General features: G+C 43.5%; 1 protein-coding gene across 3 annotated transcripts in view; it reads left to right on the top strand.

Annotated features, from left to right (window-relative positions):
* Positions 1-15,909, top strand: part of LOC119969447 (protein-glutamine gamma-glutamyltransferase 2-like) — a 36,458-nt gene extending 20,549 nt beyond the window's left edge. For 2 of the 3 annotated variants that reach the window (XM_038803086.1, XM_038803085.1), the window contains exons 4-13: positions 4,940-5,061; positions 5,264-5,392; positions 6,087-6,264; positions 7,433-7,568; positions 7,808-7,911; positions 8,610-8,852; positions 10,251-10,520; positions 12,376-12,536; positions 14,442-14,575; positions 15,600-15,905. In XM_038803086.1, coding sequence (XP_038659014.1) covers positions 4,940-5,061; positions 5,264-5,392; positions 6,087-6,264; positions 7,433-7,568; positions 7,808-7,911; positions 8,610-8,852; positions 10,251-10,520; positions 12,376-12,536; positions 14,442-14,575; positions 15,600-15,753 — 1,631 coding nt within the window. In that variant the 3' untranslated portion in view covers positions 15,754-15,905. Of the gene's footprint in view, positions 1-4,939; positions 5,062-5,263; positions 5,393-6,086; positions 6,265-7,432; positions 7,569-7,807; positions 7,912-8,609; positions 8,853-10,250; positions 10,521-12,375; positions 12,537-14,441; positions 14,576-15,599 lie in introns of all 3 variants that reach the window. The other variant, XR_005461365.1, reaches the window with a different exon arrangement.
* The last annotated feature ends 226 nt before the right edge of the window (positions 15,910-16,135 follow it).

Here is a 16,135-nt window from a genome sequence, read left to right as displayed (position 1 = left end):
TGGCATGGTGGCACAGTGGTTATCACTGCCGCCTCACAGCTCCAGGGATCCGGGTTCAATTCTGGCCTTGGGTGACTGTCTGTGTGGAGTTTTCACTTTCTCCCGTGTCTGTGTGGGTTTCCCCCGGGTGTTCCGGTTTCCCCCCACTGTCCAAAGATGTGCAGGTTAGGTGGATTGGCCATGACAAATTGCCCCTTCGTGTCAAGAGGTTGAGTGAGGTTACTGCGTTGCGGAGATGGGATGGAGGTGAGGGCTTAAGTAGGGTGCTCTTTTGGTGTGTTGGTATGGACTTGATTGGTCGAATGGCCTCCCTGTGCACTGTAAATTCTATGATATCTACTCCCACTAATGAGGTCCAGTTCTTCTACTGATGGAACTGACTTTCAAGATTTTATTCAGTCATAACGTACTTGTTTTTTAATATTGCTGAAGAGTTGGAGCTGCTGTGGGGGGAAATTTAGCCCTTATTATGTTTGGATCAGGTGGGTTATTAGCATTTTAAAACACCTCAAACCTGAACCCAAGTAATTTTTAACAGAGGAAGGGTATGGATTGGCGGTGGGGAGAGTAATGAACCTCCTCCCCAAAGCTGCTCCCATTTAAATGCTTTAATGAGGCTGGGTAATTGAGTAATGAGGCAAAAACAGAAAATACTGGGCAATCTCAGCAGGTCAGGCAGCAGCTGTGGGGAGTTTCGAGTCTGGATGACTCTTTGTCAAAGCTTTCCAACGTCCGCAGTAATTTGCTGTTATTAACTGGGTATGAGGATGGATAATGAGGCTGAGTACTGCTGGTTGGAAAGGTTTCCTGGCTAGAACCCAAGGAAATCTTGTCCCAGTAAGGATTGGGACCTTCCTAAGTTTTTTTCCTAAATGCAAAATTGTACTGGAGGAAGTGATACAAGCAACACAGGTGGCAATACAAAGCTTGGGAGAGACTGCATGTTACATTTGATGAGCTCAGTCACGAGGTGTTATATATTGTTATATTATTTGTAATGATCTGTAAAGAGCCAGGAACTAATTAGCTATAGGAATCAATTGTTGTGTGCAAGTTTTGCAGAGGGTCTCATTTCATTGCTGCACTAAAGGCTGATGTGATATGTAACAGTATCAGTTCAAATTGGCCCTTCTTATCTACAAGACAGAATGACAAGATAAAAGGGTGGTATTTTCCGGCCCTGCCTGCTGCCAGGACTGTTCGATCTCGCGACAAGTCAATGGACTTTTAAGTTGGGTGGACGAATTTACCATGGTGACATAATGGGGCTGGAATACACCACTAAATCTTTCCAGACTTAAAGTGTGATTATTACTAACATCTGGGAACCAAAAGGTGTCAAGAACACATGTCTGTGCACAGGACAATTAGCTATCTGGTCTTTCTTAATTGCCTTACAATGGTCTTGCTTTTGAAGCTAAACAAAAAGTCCTTCCCCATTCACATGACATTGATTCATGATTTTTGCAAACTTACATCAACTCAGTTTTCCAGACAGTAGATCACATATCAAAAAGTGTCCTTTTTTGCAAAAAAGTTAAATATATAGGGCCAGATACTGCTGAAGTGGGGTACTGCGTGGCATTCCCCGTTAGTTAGACATTTTCCTTTATCCATCAGCTCAAAATTTGGGCCTTAACTTGCTAGGGTAGTCAGGGTAACAGGACATTATACATCTCAGTGCCTCGTCAACCTAAATACACCTTTCCTTAGCCAATATGATTTAAGGATTGAGAAAGAAACAGAAGAGAACTGAGAATTACGGTGAATTAAAGTCAAATCAGATGCAGAAAGAGAAATAAAGTGAAGAGAAGGAAGATTGAATTAAAAGAAAAAGGCGGGAAAAAAATGAAGAAAGAAATTGGCATTAAAAAAATTTCCAAGAGCAATTTACCACCTGAAGGACCGAGACTCCATTGTTTAAATAGTCCAATTTCTTTTTTAAAAATAAATTTAGAGTATCCTATTATTTTTTCCAATTAAGGGGCAATTTAGCGTGGCAATCCACCTATCTTGCACATCTTTTGGGTTGTGGGGTTGAAACCCACGCCGACGGGGAGAATGTGCAAACTCCTCACGGACAGTGACCCAGGGCTGGGATTCGAACCCGGGTCCTCAGTGCCGTAGGCAGCAATGCTAACCACTGTGCCACCGTGCTGCCCAATTGTCCAATTTATGAACCAGAGAATTTCATTGGTATTGCACTGACAATTTTCAAAAGATGCTCCATTAACAACCTTAACTTTCTGCAGTGAGTATCATGGGCAATTAATGTGAAAATCCAGCATGCTCTTAAAAATTGGAAAATATTAAGGGTGAAATGCCTGTTTATGTGAAGCATGCGGGGGAGGGGAATTAATTGGCAAACAGTGCTCTGAACTTGTTGGTTGATTTGCACATTAGTAACGATGAGCCTCATTAACGCACTTTTATTTTAACAGAAAGATTGGGGGTAAGATATTCTGACCCCCAGCTGGGTCGGAGAATCGCCGGGGCACGGAGTGAATCCCGCCCCGCTGCTCCAACACCGGCGGCCGAATTCTCCGCTGCCGGTTTTCGGGCAGGGTCGAGGCTCGCGCCATGCCAGTCGGGTGCCGTTGGCGGCCCCCCCCCCCCCCCCCCCCAAGCAATTCTCTGGGCCCCGATGGGCTGAGCGTTCCTGGCCAGTCCCGCCGGCGTGAAGACAAGGTCCATACCGTGTGACCTGGCTTGGAGGGCGGTTGGCGGGATCCTGGGAGGGGGGGCGTGGGGGGATCCGGCCCCGGGGGGGGTCCCCACGGTGGCCTGACCTGCGATCAGTGCCCACCGATCTGCAGGCGAGCCTGTGCCGTGGAAGCACTCTTGCCCTCCGCGCCGGCCTCTGTTAGACTCCGCGATGGCTGGCGCGGAGAAGAAACCCCTGCGCATGGACAGGAAACACGCCAGCGGTTCTGCGCTTGCGCCAGAACACACTGGCGGACCTGCGCATGTGCCAACTTGCGCCGGCCGGTGGAGGCCCTTCGGCGCCAGTTGGTGCGGCGCCAACCCCTCCAGCGCCGGCCTTCCGGGCAGCCTGACGCCGGAGTGGTTCGCGCCACTCTTTGGCGCCGGTCTGGGCCGCCCCGCCGATTGCAGGAGAATCCCGGCCCTGGTCCTTTGCCACTGAACAGATGTGGTAAAATATCTTGTTGTAAAACACACATATATTAGAAAACTACTGTCAATGAACCAACCTATTCAGCGGCAGTGTAGATTTATTGGCATTCTAAAGCTTTGAAAGATCATTCTAATAATTATAAATAAAAACAGAAAATGCTGGTTAAGCCCAGCAGGCTTGGAAGCATCTGTGGTGAGAAACAGAGTTAATGTTTCAGATCTAAATGATCCTTCGACAGAACTAATAGTTAGACACCAATAATTATCATGCCATTATGTGAATCGTGCTCCAAATTCTATAATCACCACAATAAAGCTCACAAGCAGTGACAGAACACAAACTAAGGACTTTTAGATTTTAAATGCCTCCAATCCACTAGAAAAACTGGAATATAGGGGTAGACAAGTGCAGTTGTTGACCGATATTTCTTCATTTGCATGTCCATGCCTAGAAGTGGGACGGATCATACAACATACATAGAATTTGCAGTGCAGAACAAGTAGAGTGAAAAGCAGGGACAGATAATTTCAGGTCCCATCCAATTTGCACTCACTCACACTCATGGGGCGAAATTCTCTGACCCCCAGCAGAGTCGGAGAATCGCCTGGGGCCGCCGAAAATCCCGCCCCCGCCGTGGCAGAGATTCTCCGCCACCCGGGAGGTGGCGGCGGCAGGAATCACGCCACTCCGATCGGCGAGGCACCTGCGGCGATTCTCCGGCCCGGATGGTTTGAACCACCTCTGGTGGCGGCGGGATCGGCGCCGCGACTAGGCCCCCGGGTTCCTGGCCGGGGCGCAGGGCGATCGGACCCCGGGGGGTGCCCCCACGGTGGCCAGGCCCGTGATCGGGGCCCCCCGCTCAGACTCCGGGCCAGTGCCCTGGATGCACTCTTTCTCCTCCGCCGCTGCCACGGCCTCAAAGGCTGCTGGCGCCGGTTCTTTGCGCCAGTCTTCTGGTGCCAACCGCTCCGGCGCGGGGCTGGCCCCCAAAGGTGCGGAGAATTCCCTACCTTTGGGGAGGCCCGACCCCGGAGTGGTTGGCGCCACTCCCCTACGTCGGGACCCCACCGTCACGCCGGGTAGGGGAGAATCCCGTCCCAGATGTGCACTGTGAACGTCGTAAATAAGCAAATTCCATGCGTCCAAAGCATCATTAAATTCCTTGTGATTTGAACTCGTAAATTTAAACTTCAGCTCCATATCTTTTTGTTTTTTTCATTAAATGTACTCTAAATAGATCACCAAATACTTTCCTCATGCAAGTATTGTATTATTAAAATTATTTGATATCTTGAGTGTTGAAAATGACTTGCAAACTTCTTCTCCTCTTTCAGGGGCAGCACGGTAGCATTGTGGATAGCTTCACAGCTCCAGGGTCCCAGGTTCGATTCCGGCTTGGGTCACTGTCTGTGCGGAGTCTGCACATCCTCCCTGTGTGTGCGTGGGTTTCCTACGGGTGCTCCAGTTTCCTCCCACAGTCCAAAGATGTGGAGGTTAAGTGGATTGGCCATGATAAATTGCCCTTAGTATCCAAAATTGCCCTTAGTGTTGGGTGGGGTTACTGGGTTATGGAAATAGGGTGGAGTTGTTGATCTTGGGTAGGGTGCTCTTTCCAAGAGCCGGTGCAGACTCGATGGGCTGATTGGCCTCCTTCTGCACTGTAAATACTATGATAATTCTATGATTGATGAATGGGAAGACATAGCCAGCTTTGAAGATCCTAGCCACAGGAGATAATGCTTGACTTTTCTACAGTTCACAAGCCACTGCTGCTAATGCCTGTGTTTTCCCTTTTGTTTTTAGAGGACGAAGTCTTTCTGAATGATTTAGCTGGACAGCTAAACGAGTATGTGCTGAATGAGCAAGGAATTATTTTCACTGGCTGCTCTGAATACATTCAACAAACGCCGTGGAACTTTGGACAGGTGTTTGTAAAACTGGGGAAACTTGCTGTTATGTAATTTATTTAACCAACTATGCTCCAATTGTTCTTATTTCCTTATACCCACCGTTTTTTGTCCACCCTGTGCTTTTCCTGGGGACTGTACATGGATATTTGATATCTCAAACTGAAACCTTATTAAGCAATGCTCATGACACAAAATAAATCTTAAATCCATTTTCTAGTTTGAAGAAGATATTTTGGACATCTGCCTTAAGCTATTAGACAACAGTCCCAAACATCTGAAAAACGCAGCAAAGGATTGTACTCGCAGAGGTTCCCCTGTTTACATCTGCAGAACAGTGTCTGCTATGGTAAGAACAGGAAAGTTAAGCTAATATAATTCATAAGGTTAGTAAGTAACACTATAACATTTCCAAGCATTGTCTGCTAATGTACATGACTAGTCTGGTACTGCTGATTTCCCGTGTCTTTCTGAGCTTTATTTTAACTGGAGTATTTCTAGCCCTCTTGTGAGCTCGATTTTTCTTAACATTCTAATTGATTCTTTTTGGGAGTCAGAGGGTATTTATACAGAATCTTTTGTTCGGATATTAATGAGCTGGAGCAGAGTCAACAGTAAGTTAGCTTCTACGTGTCGATGACTGAATGAAGATGAGCTGAATTGTCTAATATTCTTCCATATTTTCTGATGTTATTATTTGATTACCTGTTCAGTTGGAACTCTGGAATTGTTTATCATGCAAAATGGCTGACCATGTCACAAGATCCTATTTAATAATTTGAACCACATTGTTGGTGAGCACAGGCCTTGATGGTGAGCTGAAGCTATAGTCAGAATAATGGTAACTTAGTAAATTCACCACAAAAGGACTGCAAGAGTGCAGGAATTAGAAAATGTGAGATGGTTTGAGTAGTTGAGTTCAATTAATAATTGTAACTTAGCTAAAAACGTTAACTCATTGATCTTGTCTCTGTGTTTGCCTTCTTAATTGCTGTCATAACATCAAAACAATGCAAGAGAAACTTAATGTCTTACCCATCCAGGTGAATTGCAATGATGATAACGGAATACTTTTTGGCAAATGGGATGATCCATATACAGATGGGATCAATCCAGGGAAATGGAGTGGAAGTGTTGCTATCCTTCGTCAGTGGAATAACAATGGCTGTCAGCCAGTTTGCTATGGGCAGTGCTGGGTGTTTGCAGCAGTGGCCTGCACAGGTAACAGCAATTGAGGTTTCATATGGAAGTTAAATTGAAACCAAAAAAAAGTAGTGCATTTAATTATTTGCCTAAATATTTGAAATATATTTCCATACAAATACATATGACTGTACAAAGAATATATATTAATATAGACTGAAACTATGTTAAAGTATTCAATTATTTCCATATTGTATAGAACAAATACAAATATAATGGGGTAAATTTTCAGGTCACGTGGGAAGCGGAGCAGATGCGACAGAAAATTTGGTTGACCATTTAAAGGTCTGCTGACCTCGGACAAAATTTCTGGTCTCAGGGCCAACGTGACTGGAAAATCCCACCCAATATTGTCTTTAGAATTGATGAGCAATGAGAGGAGGTGGTAGTTTCACTAGGTTATTAATCCAGCGACAATTTCCTGGGGTTTCAGGTTCCAATCCCAACATGGCAGAGAGTGAAATAAAAACCTGGAATTAAAAGCCTGACGGCGACTGGAAAATCATTGCTGTAATACACACATCGGGCTCACAAATGTCCTTTAGGGAAGGAAATCTGCTGGCTTACATGTGACTCCAGAGTCACATAAAAGTGGTTCAGTCTTAACTGCCCTCTCAAATGGCCCAGCAAAGCCACTCAGTTCAAGGGAAATTAGGGATGGGCAACAAATGCAGGCCCAGCCTGAATACATTGAAAAATGTAACTTTTAACCTCCTGCCAGTGTCTCGCCTTTTCTGAAGAAAATGACTCATTTGACACAATTGCATAGAATTGACAGAGCAACATGCTATTTGACTCAATAATGTCTACGTCAGTGTTTATTCCCATAAACGATTGATCCTACTCTAATTACCATTTCCCACCCTGCCCTTATGTCTCTCCTCCCTCATGTATGCCTCAATCCTTTCCTTAAATGTGTCAATTCTCTTTTCTTCAACCATCTCTTGTGATAGCAAATTCCACATTCCCATCACTCCATGTAAAGCATATCAGGTGCCCAGGAATAAAAATCAACCCCGCTATTTCTAGGGTCAGAAATATGCATCTCGAAATGTCTCTGCAAGCTTTATAGGAAATTATAGTTTCAAATTATGGACTGAATTGACTTTCATGAGCTCCTTATTCTGGCACTGTTGTGAAAATAGAATAATATTAAAAATAAATTCACCATTTTTCTTTTCTTTAGTTTTGAGATGCTTAGGAATTCCTACCCGCGTGGTTACAAACTTTGAATCTGCCCATGACACAAATGGGAACTTAATCATTGAGAGTGAGTATGATGAAGAAGGGATGGAACTAGAAAGGTCAGAAGATAGCATATGGTGAGTATAAACTCAATATCAACTCTATTGCACAATGTTAACATAGCAAGTCATATTAAAGTATTTTTGCAAGTTGAAAAACTCATCCAAACTGAAATTTTAAAAGGCAAGTCTGGAAATATATTAACCTGAGCTCCAATTATTAAGCCAATGTAACATGCAACTTAAGCTGCTCAATGAGGTTCTATTTCAGTGAGAATTTGTCATCCTGAAGGTTTCTCCCTGTTGTTGTGCAATAGGAATTTCCATGTTTGGGTCGAATCTTGGATGGCAAGATATGATTTGAGGCCTGGCAATGATGGATGGCAAGCACTTGACCCAACGCCGCAGGAGAAAAGCGAAGGTCCAGATACCAAATGAATAATAGTTGATTACAGTCTTAATTGTGTACTAAAAATGTGACAATAAGCACAGATAGTGACATCATAGAATTCCTCTAGTGCAGAAAGTGGCCATTTGGCCCATCAAGTCTGCACCAATCCTGTAGCACCCTACCTAGGCCCACTCCCTCGCCCTATCTGCATAACCCACCTACCCTGCACATCTTTACAACACTAAGGAGCAATTTTAGCATGGCCAATTCACCTAAACTGCACATCTTTGGACTGTGGCAGGAAACCGGAGCACCCGGAGGGAACCCATAGGGAGAATGTGCAAACTCCACACAGACAGTGAATAAGGCCCAAATTGAACCCGGGTCTCTGATGCTGTGAGGCAACAGTGCTAACAACTGTATTACCGTGCTGCCCATAACAGGCAATAGTCAAATCAATGGAAGTAATTTTAACTTTGTGTGTGCAAACATGTGGTTGCGTACCATTGTCAATCGTCATTTTGATTTCTATCAAATTAAGCATGGTTTATTTTGTACTTCCATAAAGTAACATCTCAGTGTCAAGTTATATTCACACCTTTCGTGCATGTCAGAATAATAATGTCTTCCAAAAAGAAAAACGATATTACTGAAATAAATCAACACTGCAGTTTAGATCACTGCAAAATTAATTCAGGCAGGTTCTCAATCATTTCCTTGTTTCTTAGGAGTCTACTGCTGTGGACCAGCTCCAGTCAAAGCAATCAAAGAAGGGGAGACAGACCTATGTTATGACGTTCCCTTTATATTTGCTGAAGTCAATGCAGATTGTGAGACTTGGGTCTATTCTGAAAAGGGGAAAAAGATGAAAGTTGACAGTGACACCAGACTCGTTGGCCAGAAGATCAGCACCAAGTGTGTTGGCAGTGATGACCGTGAGGATATCACAAACAATTATAAATATCCTGAAGGTAACAATAAATAAAAGCCTGTAGTTAGAGTGAAGGAAATAAATTAACATTTGTTTTACATCTACACTTATCCTTATTAATGCCTACAATTTGGTAAACGATAATGTCCACTTAATCATCAAAAATAGGGCTCACTTATATAAGTATTGGACGGAATTCTCCCATTCTGCCTTCCGTGCGTTTGGCGGCAGTCAGCCGCAAAGACTCCATTGGGAGCCAAAACATGGGGCGGGATTCTCCGCCGCTGTGATTCTGCGTTGTGCCGCCGCCCGGGTTTTCCCGACGGCATGGGGCTGCCCCACAATGGGAAACCCCACTGACCGGCTGACGTAACGGAGAATCCCGCCGGAGGGTCAGGGCAGAAATGTGGCCCGGCGGGGCGGAGAATCCAGCCCCCTAAACCCGAATCGCATTGCAATTCTCCCATTGTTGGGTTAATGACGGGTTGACCTTCCCGCGAAGTGGTGGTGTGAATGCCAGTTGCTTTTATTTGCATCTTATAAATCCTTATTAAAATTGGTGACCTGACAAACATTCCAATCTTGCGTTGTGCTAGTGTGAAATGATGTCAGTCTCAAACCTGATTGATACAAAGTGGTGTGCACAAGGCTGTTCTCAGTTCGTAGGAGATTTTGAGGTGAGTGCGACAAATCCTTTCAGCCGCAGTGCTGCGCTGCTCCTGATGGACTGTTCGCCATGCTGCCAGGGCAGACCGGTTCCTGCCCCCCCCCCCCCCCCCCCCCCCCCCTCCCCATCCCCCATCCCCATCCCCCATCTCCATGCTGAGCTAGCCTTCATGAGCCGCACTGTGCTGCTGGACCCATAGACCTTCCTGTGTCACCAAGTCAGATCAGTACTGCGCCTGGGGTTGGAGGGATCACAGGTTTCATTACCCACTATTTCCACACATGAGTCTCCATATGGATAATACTCTGCAGCCACCATGGCAGAGAGAGCTCCAAGGTAGAGTGCGAGGTGAGGCTTGAATAATGAAAACCAGCAATCCAATAATAGATTCTGCCCATCCAAATTTGGGATTAGTGTTGTTATATTTTAAATAATGACTTATCTAAAATATGTATATATTACTCTTGAATCCACCAGGATGATAAAATGACCAATAGTCTTCTTGTTGAAAGATGAACTATTCAGTGATAAATTAAAATGATAAATTACAGAAGTTCCCTATATCAGTTTAATGTGAAAAATGTTGTATATACTGCTGGGGTTTGACAATCTTTGGTGGATTCCCATGCTGTCTGTGGTTCTTTTTCCAATGGATCATTTTTAAAACAATCACTATCCATTATTTTTGGTAGCCCCTAATACGCATCACCTCCACAGATTAAATGCATACTTTATTTATACTGTAACATAACTAACCCATTTATTTTTAAGGCTCCGAAGAGGAGAGAAGAATCTTTGACCTGGCCAATAAAAGGAAAGTTCCTCCGAAGCCAGAGAAACAACTTCAGTTGTATTTGAAGACCAATGATCCAATTTACAATGGAACTAATGTTAAAGTGTCCGTAGTCATTTCCAACAAGGATTCAGTGAAAAGAGTCTGTACACTGAAAATTAATGCTATGAAAAAGAACTACAGCAGATCTTCCAGAAGGAAATGTATAAAAAAGTATCAGGAGGCGATCACTGTCACACCCAATAAAGGTAAGAAAGCAGCTGTTGGTTTTATACCTACTGGTCATGACTTACTAATGTAACAGATAATTTCCAAGGTTTGATTAACACCAAAGTACAAGTAGAATAAGCAAAATACTGCACTTGCTGAAACCCAAAACAAGAAATGAGGATGCTGGGAAAACTCAGCGGGTCTGCAGCATCTGCAGGGAGAGTAAACAGTGTTAAAGTTGTGAGTTTGTTTGGCCCATCATCAGAACTAAAGGTATAGAGAATGTGTTTGTTGTTAAACTGTAGCTTTGAGAGATTACACCAAGGTGGAGCAGCCTTAAGACCAAAAGGCATATGGTCTGGTGTGGAAAGGAGGGTTTTTGCATTGAAATAATACATAAAACATAGAACATTACAGCGCAGTACGGGCCCTTCGGCCCTCGATGTTCCGCTGACCCTTGAAACCATCTGAAGCCTATCTGACCTACACTATAGAACATAGAACATGTATGATTTTTTTTTTAAAAAGGTTTAAGAATAAGGAGAATGATCACAGTCTAAAGTTGTTGAAGTTGATGTTGAGTAAATTTGAACTCAAAGGTGGGAATTTTCCCATTTTGTTCAGCATGTCAGGCTCTGACTGAAACCCAGCATTTCATAGCATTTACAGTGCAGAATGAAATTAAATGAAAATCGCTTATTGTCACAATTAGGCTTCAAATGAAGTTACTGTGAAAGCCCCAAGTACAAGTACAAGTAGAAGGACGCCATTCAGCCCATCGAGTCTGCACCGACCCTTGGCAAGGGCACCCCACTTAAGCCCACGCCTCCACCTTATCCCCGTAACACAGCAACCCTACCCAACCCAACCTTTTTGGACACTAAGGGCAATTTAGCATGGCCAATCCACCTAACCTGCACATCTTTGGATTGTGGGAGGAAACCGGAGCACCCGGAGGAAACCAATGCAGACATGGGGAGAACGTTCCGACTCCACACAGACAGTAACCCAAGTTGGGAATTGAAATTGGGACCCTGGAGCTGTGAAACAACTGTGCTAACCACTATGCTACCGTGCTGTCCAGCTCTCCAGCTGCATAGCCATGTTTTTAGTCCATATTTTGAGCTTCTCTGAAAAAAAACTCAAGGGGCATGGTTTACGCCGTCACTGTGCCAAGGCAGGGACTGATAGAGCTGGCGAGGATGGCTCAACAGAGATAGAGTGCCCAAAATAACCTCTCCAGTCCAGCCCCCACTGGCTCCCTCCCCCATCTCCTCCACCACCATCATCAGCAATCAGCATCAACATTGGGGCTCTTGACCTACCCCCCACCCCACCCCCCCCAACACCACACGCATCAGCATCGGCCGTTCCCCCCCAACAAACGTGACAGGAACCCTGCCCTTATTACATCGCCAGCGAGTGGTGTGAAAAATCGGAAAATGTGATCTTGCTGGCGGGAATTGCGTTTTCCAACTCATGCAGGATTTTCCACCCACATAGCCATTCTCGCTGCAAGTCGCCCCCAAAGTAGACGTGGAACCTGCATCTAATGACAGATATTCTAAGTGATTTAATGAAGTAAACCGGTGAATTAAAATTTTACTGCAACCACCTCTGCTAAAATATTGATGTTTTCACCCTGATCAGAATGACGACAACAAGCGGGTGATCTAACATATTAATGGCTGTCCTATGTTTCATTGATGATCATTTTTACAATGAAACGTTGAAATAGTTTCCATCAACTATACAGCCTTTCATTTAATATTTAGAAGGTATCCACTGATCATTTGCTTCTCCAGATGCTATGTTTAATGGCTAAAGGCTATTCCATTTAAAAACATAAATCAACTTGACAACCTGTTCGTTATCCCTGAATTGATATTCCAGATAAAACAGTGGAGATGGATCTGTCTTACAAAGAGTATGGGAAGTTCCTTGACAAATATAACCTAATCAGATTGACAGCTCTTGTAATTGATGGAGAGACCAATGAAAGTGCTTTCACAATAAAGGACATCTCCTTGATCAATCCTAATATCATAATGCAGGTAATAACAAGAATGGTACACCTCCAGGTTGGGAATTTGTATTGTTTCTGCTAACTTCTCATTATACATCAATTTTGTCTGCACTTTCAAAACTTCTCTCCGTTTCTTGGCAAACCTAACCTTTCATGATTCGAGTAGGTCAGCGTTGGGTTTCTTTTTGGTTTGAGTGAAGTGTATTTCCTCTTATTGGTAGATGGACTACCATGTAAGAGCTGACTGAGAACATTGAGCCCCTTCTGCACTGTAAGAATTCTATGGATTCTATGAATTATTAGTGAATTTAATTATGACCCCACTGTCAGGCCTGTTATGACCACAGGAGGAAGGATTAAAATAACTAGAACCAAAACTTGTAGTTTAAACCAAAAATGGATCAGTATTGATTGAGTTAAATTGCCGGAGACAATTTGTTATTCAAACGTAATCTGTCTTTCCTTGAAGTCGATGATCTTTGTACCTAAGGTTCTTTTCGATGGAAATTCATTATCTCAGTGCTGGATTTTTAAAGCGTATTAAGATAAGGGGCTGGTTTCTCTGCTGGCTGATTTCTTCATTGCACTGGCAGCACACCCATGCCCAGGGATTTCCCGATGGCGTGGGGCTGCCCACAATGGGAAATCCTATTGGCCGGCTGGCGGGACGGAGAGTCCTGCTACCGGCGAGGGCGCAAGGATGGAGAATACCAGCCAGGGTATTACCTTAGGAGAAAAGGGAAGGCAGCTTGTTGCTGCTTCATTAAGCAGCTTTCCCAGACTACTGCTTAGCAGCTTACATGCAATAACTTTTTTTTTAAATAAATTTAGATTACCCAATTATTTTTTCCAATTAATGGTCAATTTAGTGTGGCCAATCCACCTACTCTGCACATTTTTTTGGGTTGTGGGGGTGAAACCCACGCAGACACGGGGAGAATGTGCAAACTCCACACGGACAGTGACCCAGAGCCGGGATCGAACCTGGGACCTCAGCGCCGTGAGGCTGCTGTGCTAACCACTAGGCCACCGTGCTGCCCCTTACATGCAATAATAATGACATTCAGAAAATGGTTATTCCAGTTATGTTTTCTCATTTGATGAAATCACAGATTAATATCATTCATCCACAAGTTACATTTTCATGACAGACCTTGATGAACTGATCACAAAGGTGTTCACAGAAGTGAACGGTTTTGGAAATATACCAGCATTCACTCGTATACTTGCTGACATCTGATTTGAAGGGAAAAGAAAAATAATGGAGATGGAAGGGAAGAGATATAATAGGAGTTATGGGTGGGGATGTATTGCATCAATCACCTGTTACACACTGCTTAATATTCAGTTCAATTAACTTCACCAGATCTCAATATTGGGCATTGTGTATAACAGGATCTGGGTACGTATAATACAATGTACTTTGTGTTCCTGCATATGTCCAATTACAATCTTCTAGAATTCTATTAGAAAACAAGAGAATGCAAGAGGATAATTAAGAACTGGGGCAGGAAGTGAGGCCACAAATACAAAATCACATTACAGAAACTAGAGAAAGAAATTGATAATCAAAAAAATCAGAATGTGTGAAAAATAAAAAGGATGTTGGAAATAAAAAAAAGAAAATATACCTAATAGAAGAATGCATAATATAAGCACTGTACATATTCTACAGAATGGGCGTGATGCAGACGCATGCCATAAACAGGAAGGTGCTTTTTCCCCTATAGTTAAGATGGATGATGTTCATGTCTCAAGGCCTTGTAATTCCTGATTTTGGACATGCCTAGATATCCTTGCGGTGGTCTTAAAGGGATTCTCTTTCCTCCCTATTACAGATCTGCCCTGGGGCATTTCTGTGCCAGAGGAATGAACACTTTAAGGTACTAACCTGATATTTTAGACATTCTGAATAAGTGACTTGTTTCCTCAGGTCCGAGGTGTGACTATGCTGTCCCAAGAGGTGGTAACAGAGATCAGTTTTGAGAATATTTTGCCTGTGACGCTGTCCAACTGTGTCTTCACACTTGAGGGAGCAGGTTTAATTGATGGTCAAATGGAAATAAGGTAAACTGGAAAACTCTGAAAATACACAGTAGACGTGTCTTTCTGACTAATATATTTGAAGTAAATATTGTAAAAACACCATAATATAGAATAAGTTGGGACATTTACTCAATTAGGTTTAATATTTACCAGTCTTGAATCCAAAAAGGTATAGTTCGGGATGTTCCGCACCTCCGCCCACATTTTGCGCTGGAGGAGGTGTCCCCCCATTGGCCAGCGGTGGGGTCTTCCGGCCCCTCTGCTGTCAATGGGGTTTACCCCAGGAGGGTGGGTCATCATCGGCAGGACCGGAAGTTCACCCCGGCAATAACTGCCAGGAAATCCTGTCATTGTTGTCACAGTAATTGTGCAATTGCATAATACAATTAAGAATAAAAGACTGGAGCTAATAAAACAGTTGTGAAGAATTCAGTCAAGTCAATGCTCAAGTTGGAAAGAAGATGTCAGGGAAGATGAATGGAAAATGGTGCTACAGAGAAATTTGGAAATCTTAGGATTATTTAAAGGCTCTTTAAGAACTTTGTTCTTATTTGACCTGTTCTTACCTGTCAGCCTAGCTTCAGTTGGTGGCAAACTTCTCTGCGGGTCCCAGGGTTGCGAGTTCAAGTTCCACTCCAGGATTTGAACTCAAAAATCATGGCTGATGCTCCAGATATAATACTAGTGCTGCCCTGTTGGAGGTGCCATCTTTGAGTTGAGACATGAAACCAAGGTCCCATCTACCCTCTAAGGTGAAAGTAAAAGATCCCATAGCTCAAAACGATTTTGAAGAAGAGCAGTGGTGTTACTCTCAGTTTCTTGGTCCATATTTAATCAAGATCAATGTTTATATTGATCTTCACTCCAGATCTCACAACCCGATTTGTTGTTATTGCACTGCTGTCTGAGGCAGTTTGCTATGTGCCATTTTCCTACTGTACAATCATGACTAAACTTTCGAAGTACTTCATTGGCTGCAAAGAGTTTCGAGACATTCTGAGATCATGAACGATGCGACATAATTGCAACTCTTCTTTTTCTCTAGGGTTGGGACATTAAATCCTGGAGAAGTGATTACAAAGGAAGCTACATTTATTCCCAAGAAAATGGGTTTGAAGAAATTGACTGTGGACTTTGACAGTGATAACCTCAAGGATGTCAAAGGATACATAAACATTGACATTCAAGCAGAAGAATAATGATCCAAAAGGATCTTGGAAACCCCATTCATAATGACCCATTAGCTTATAGCCTTTTCTAATTTTGCATGTATGTAGTTTGTATTTTTTTGGACAAAGTTGTTCCAGCTACTGTCATTAATCAGCACATTAAATTTTTCATTATTTGCAAAGTAATTGCACAAATTTATAGGGCGGGGTTCTCCATTGGCAGATGCCAAAATTGCAAAACCCGATTGGACGGAGAATAGGTTCCGACACTAAAATCGAGGCGGGCGCCGATTTGATGCCAAATCGCAATTGCCCATCACCTCGATAGCGGCGTCAATGTGGTCCGCACTTACAGTTTGCATGTCATTAGCGGGCCTGACCTGGTATTCTCTGAGGCCTCTGTGATGCTCCG

The sequence above is a fragment of the Scyliorhinus canicula genome, chromosome 7 (assembly GCF_902713615.1).
Source record: "Scyliorhinus canicula chromosome 7, sScyCan1.1, whole genome shotgun sequence".
NCBI classification, from domain to species: Eukaryota; Metazoa; Chordata; class Chondrichthyes; order Carcharhiniformes; family Scyliorhinidae; genus Scyliorhinus; species Scyliorhinus canicula.
This window is presented reverse-complemented; position numbering and strand designations above follow the sequence as displayed.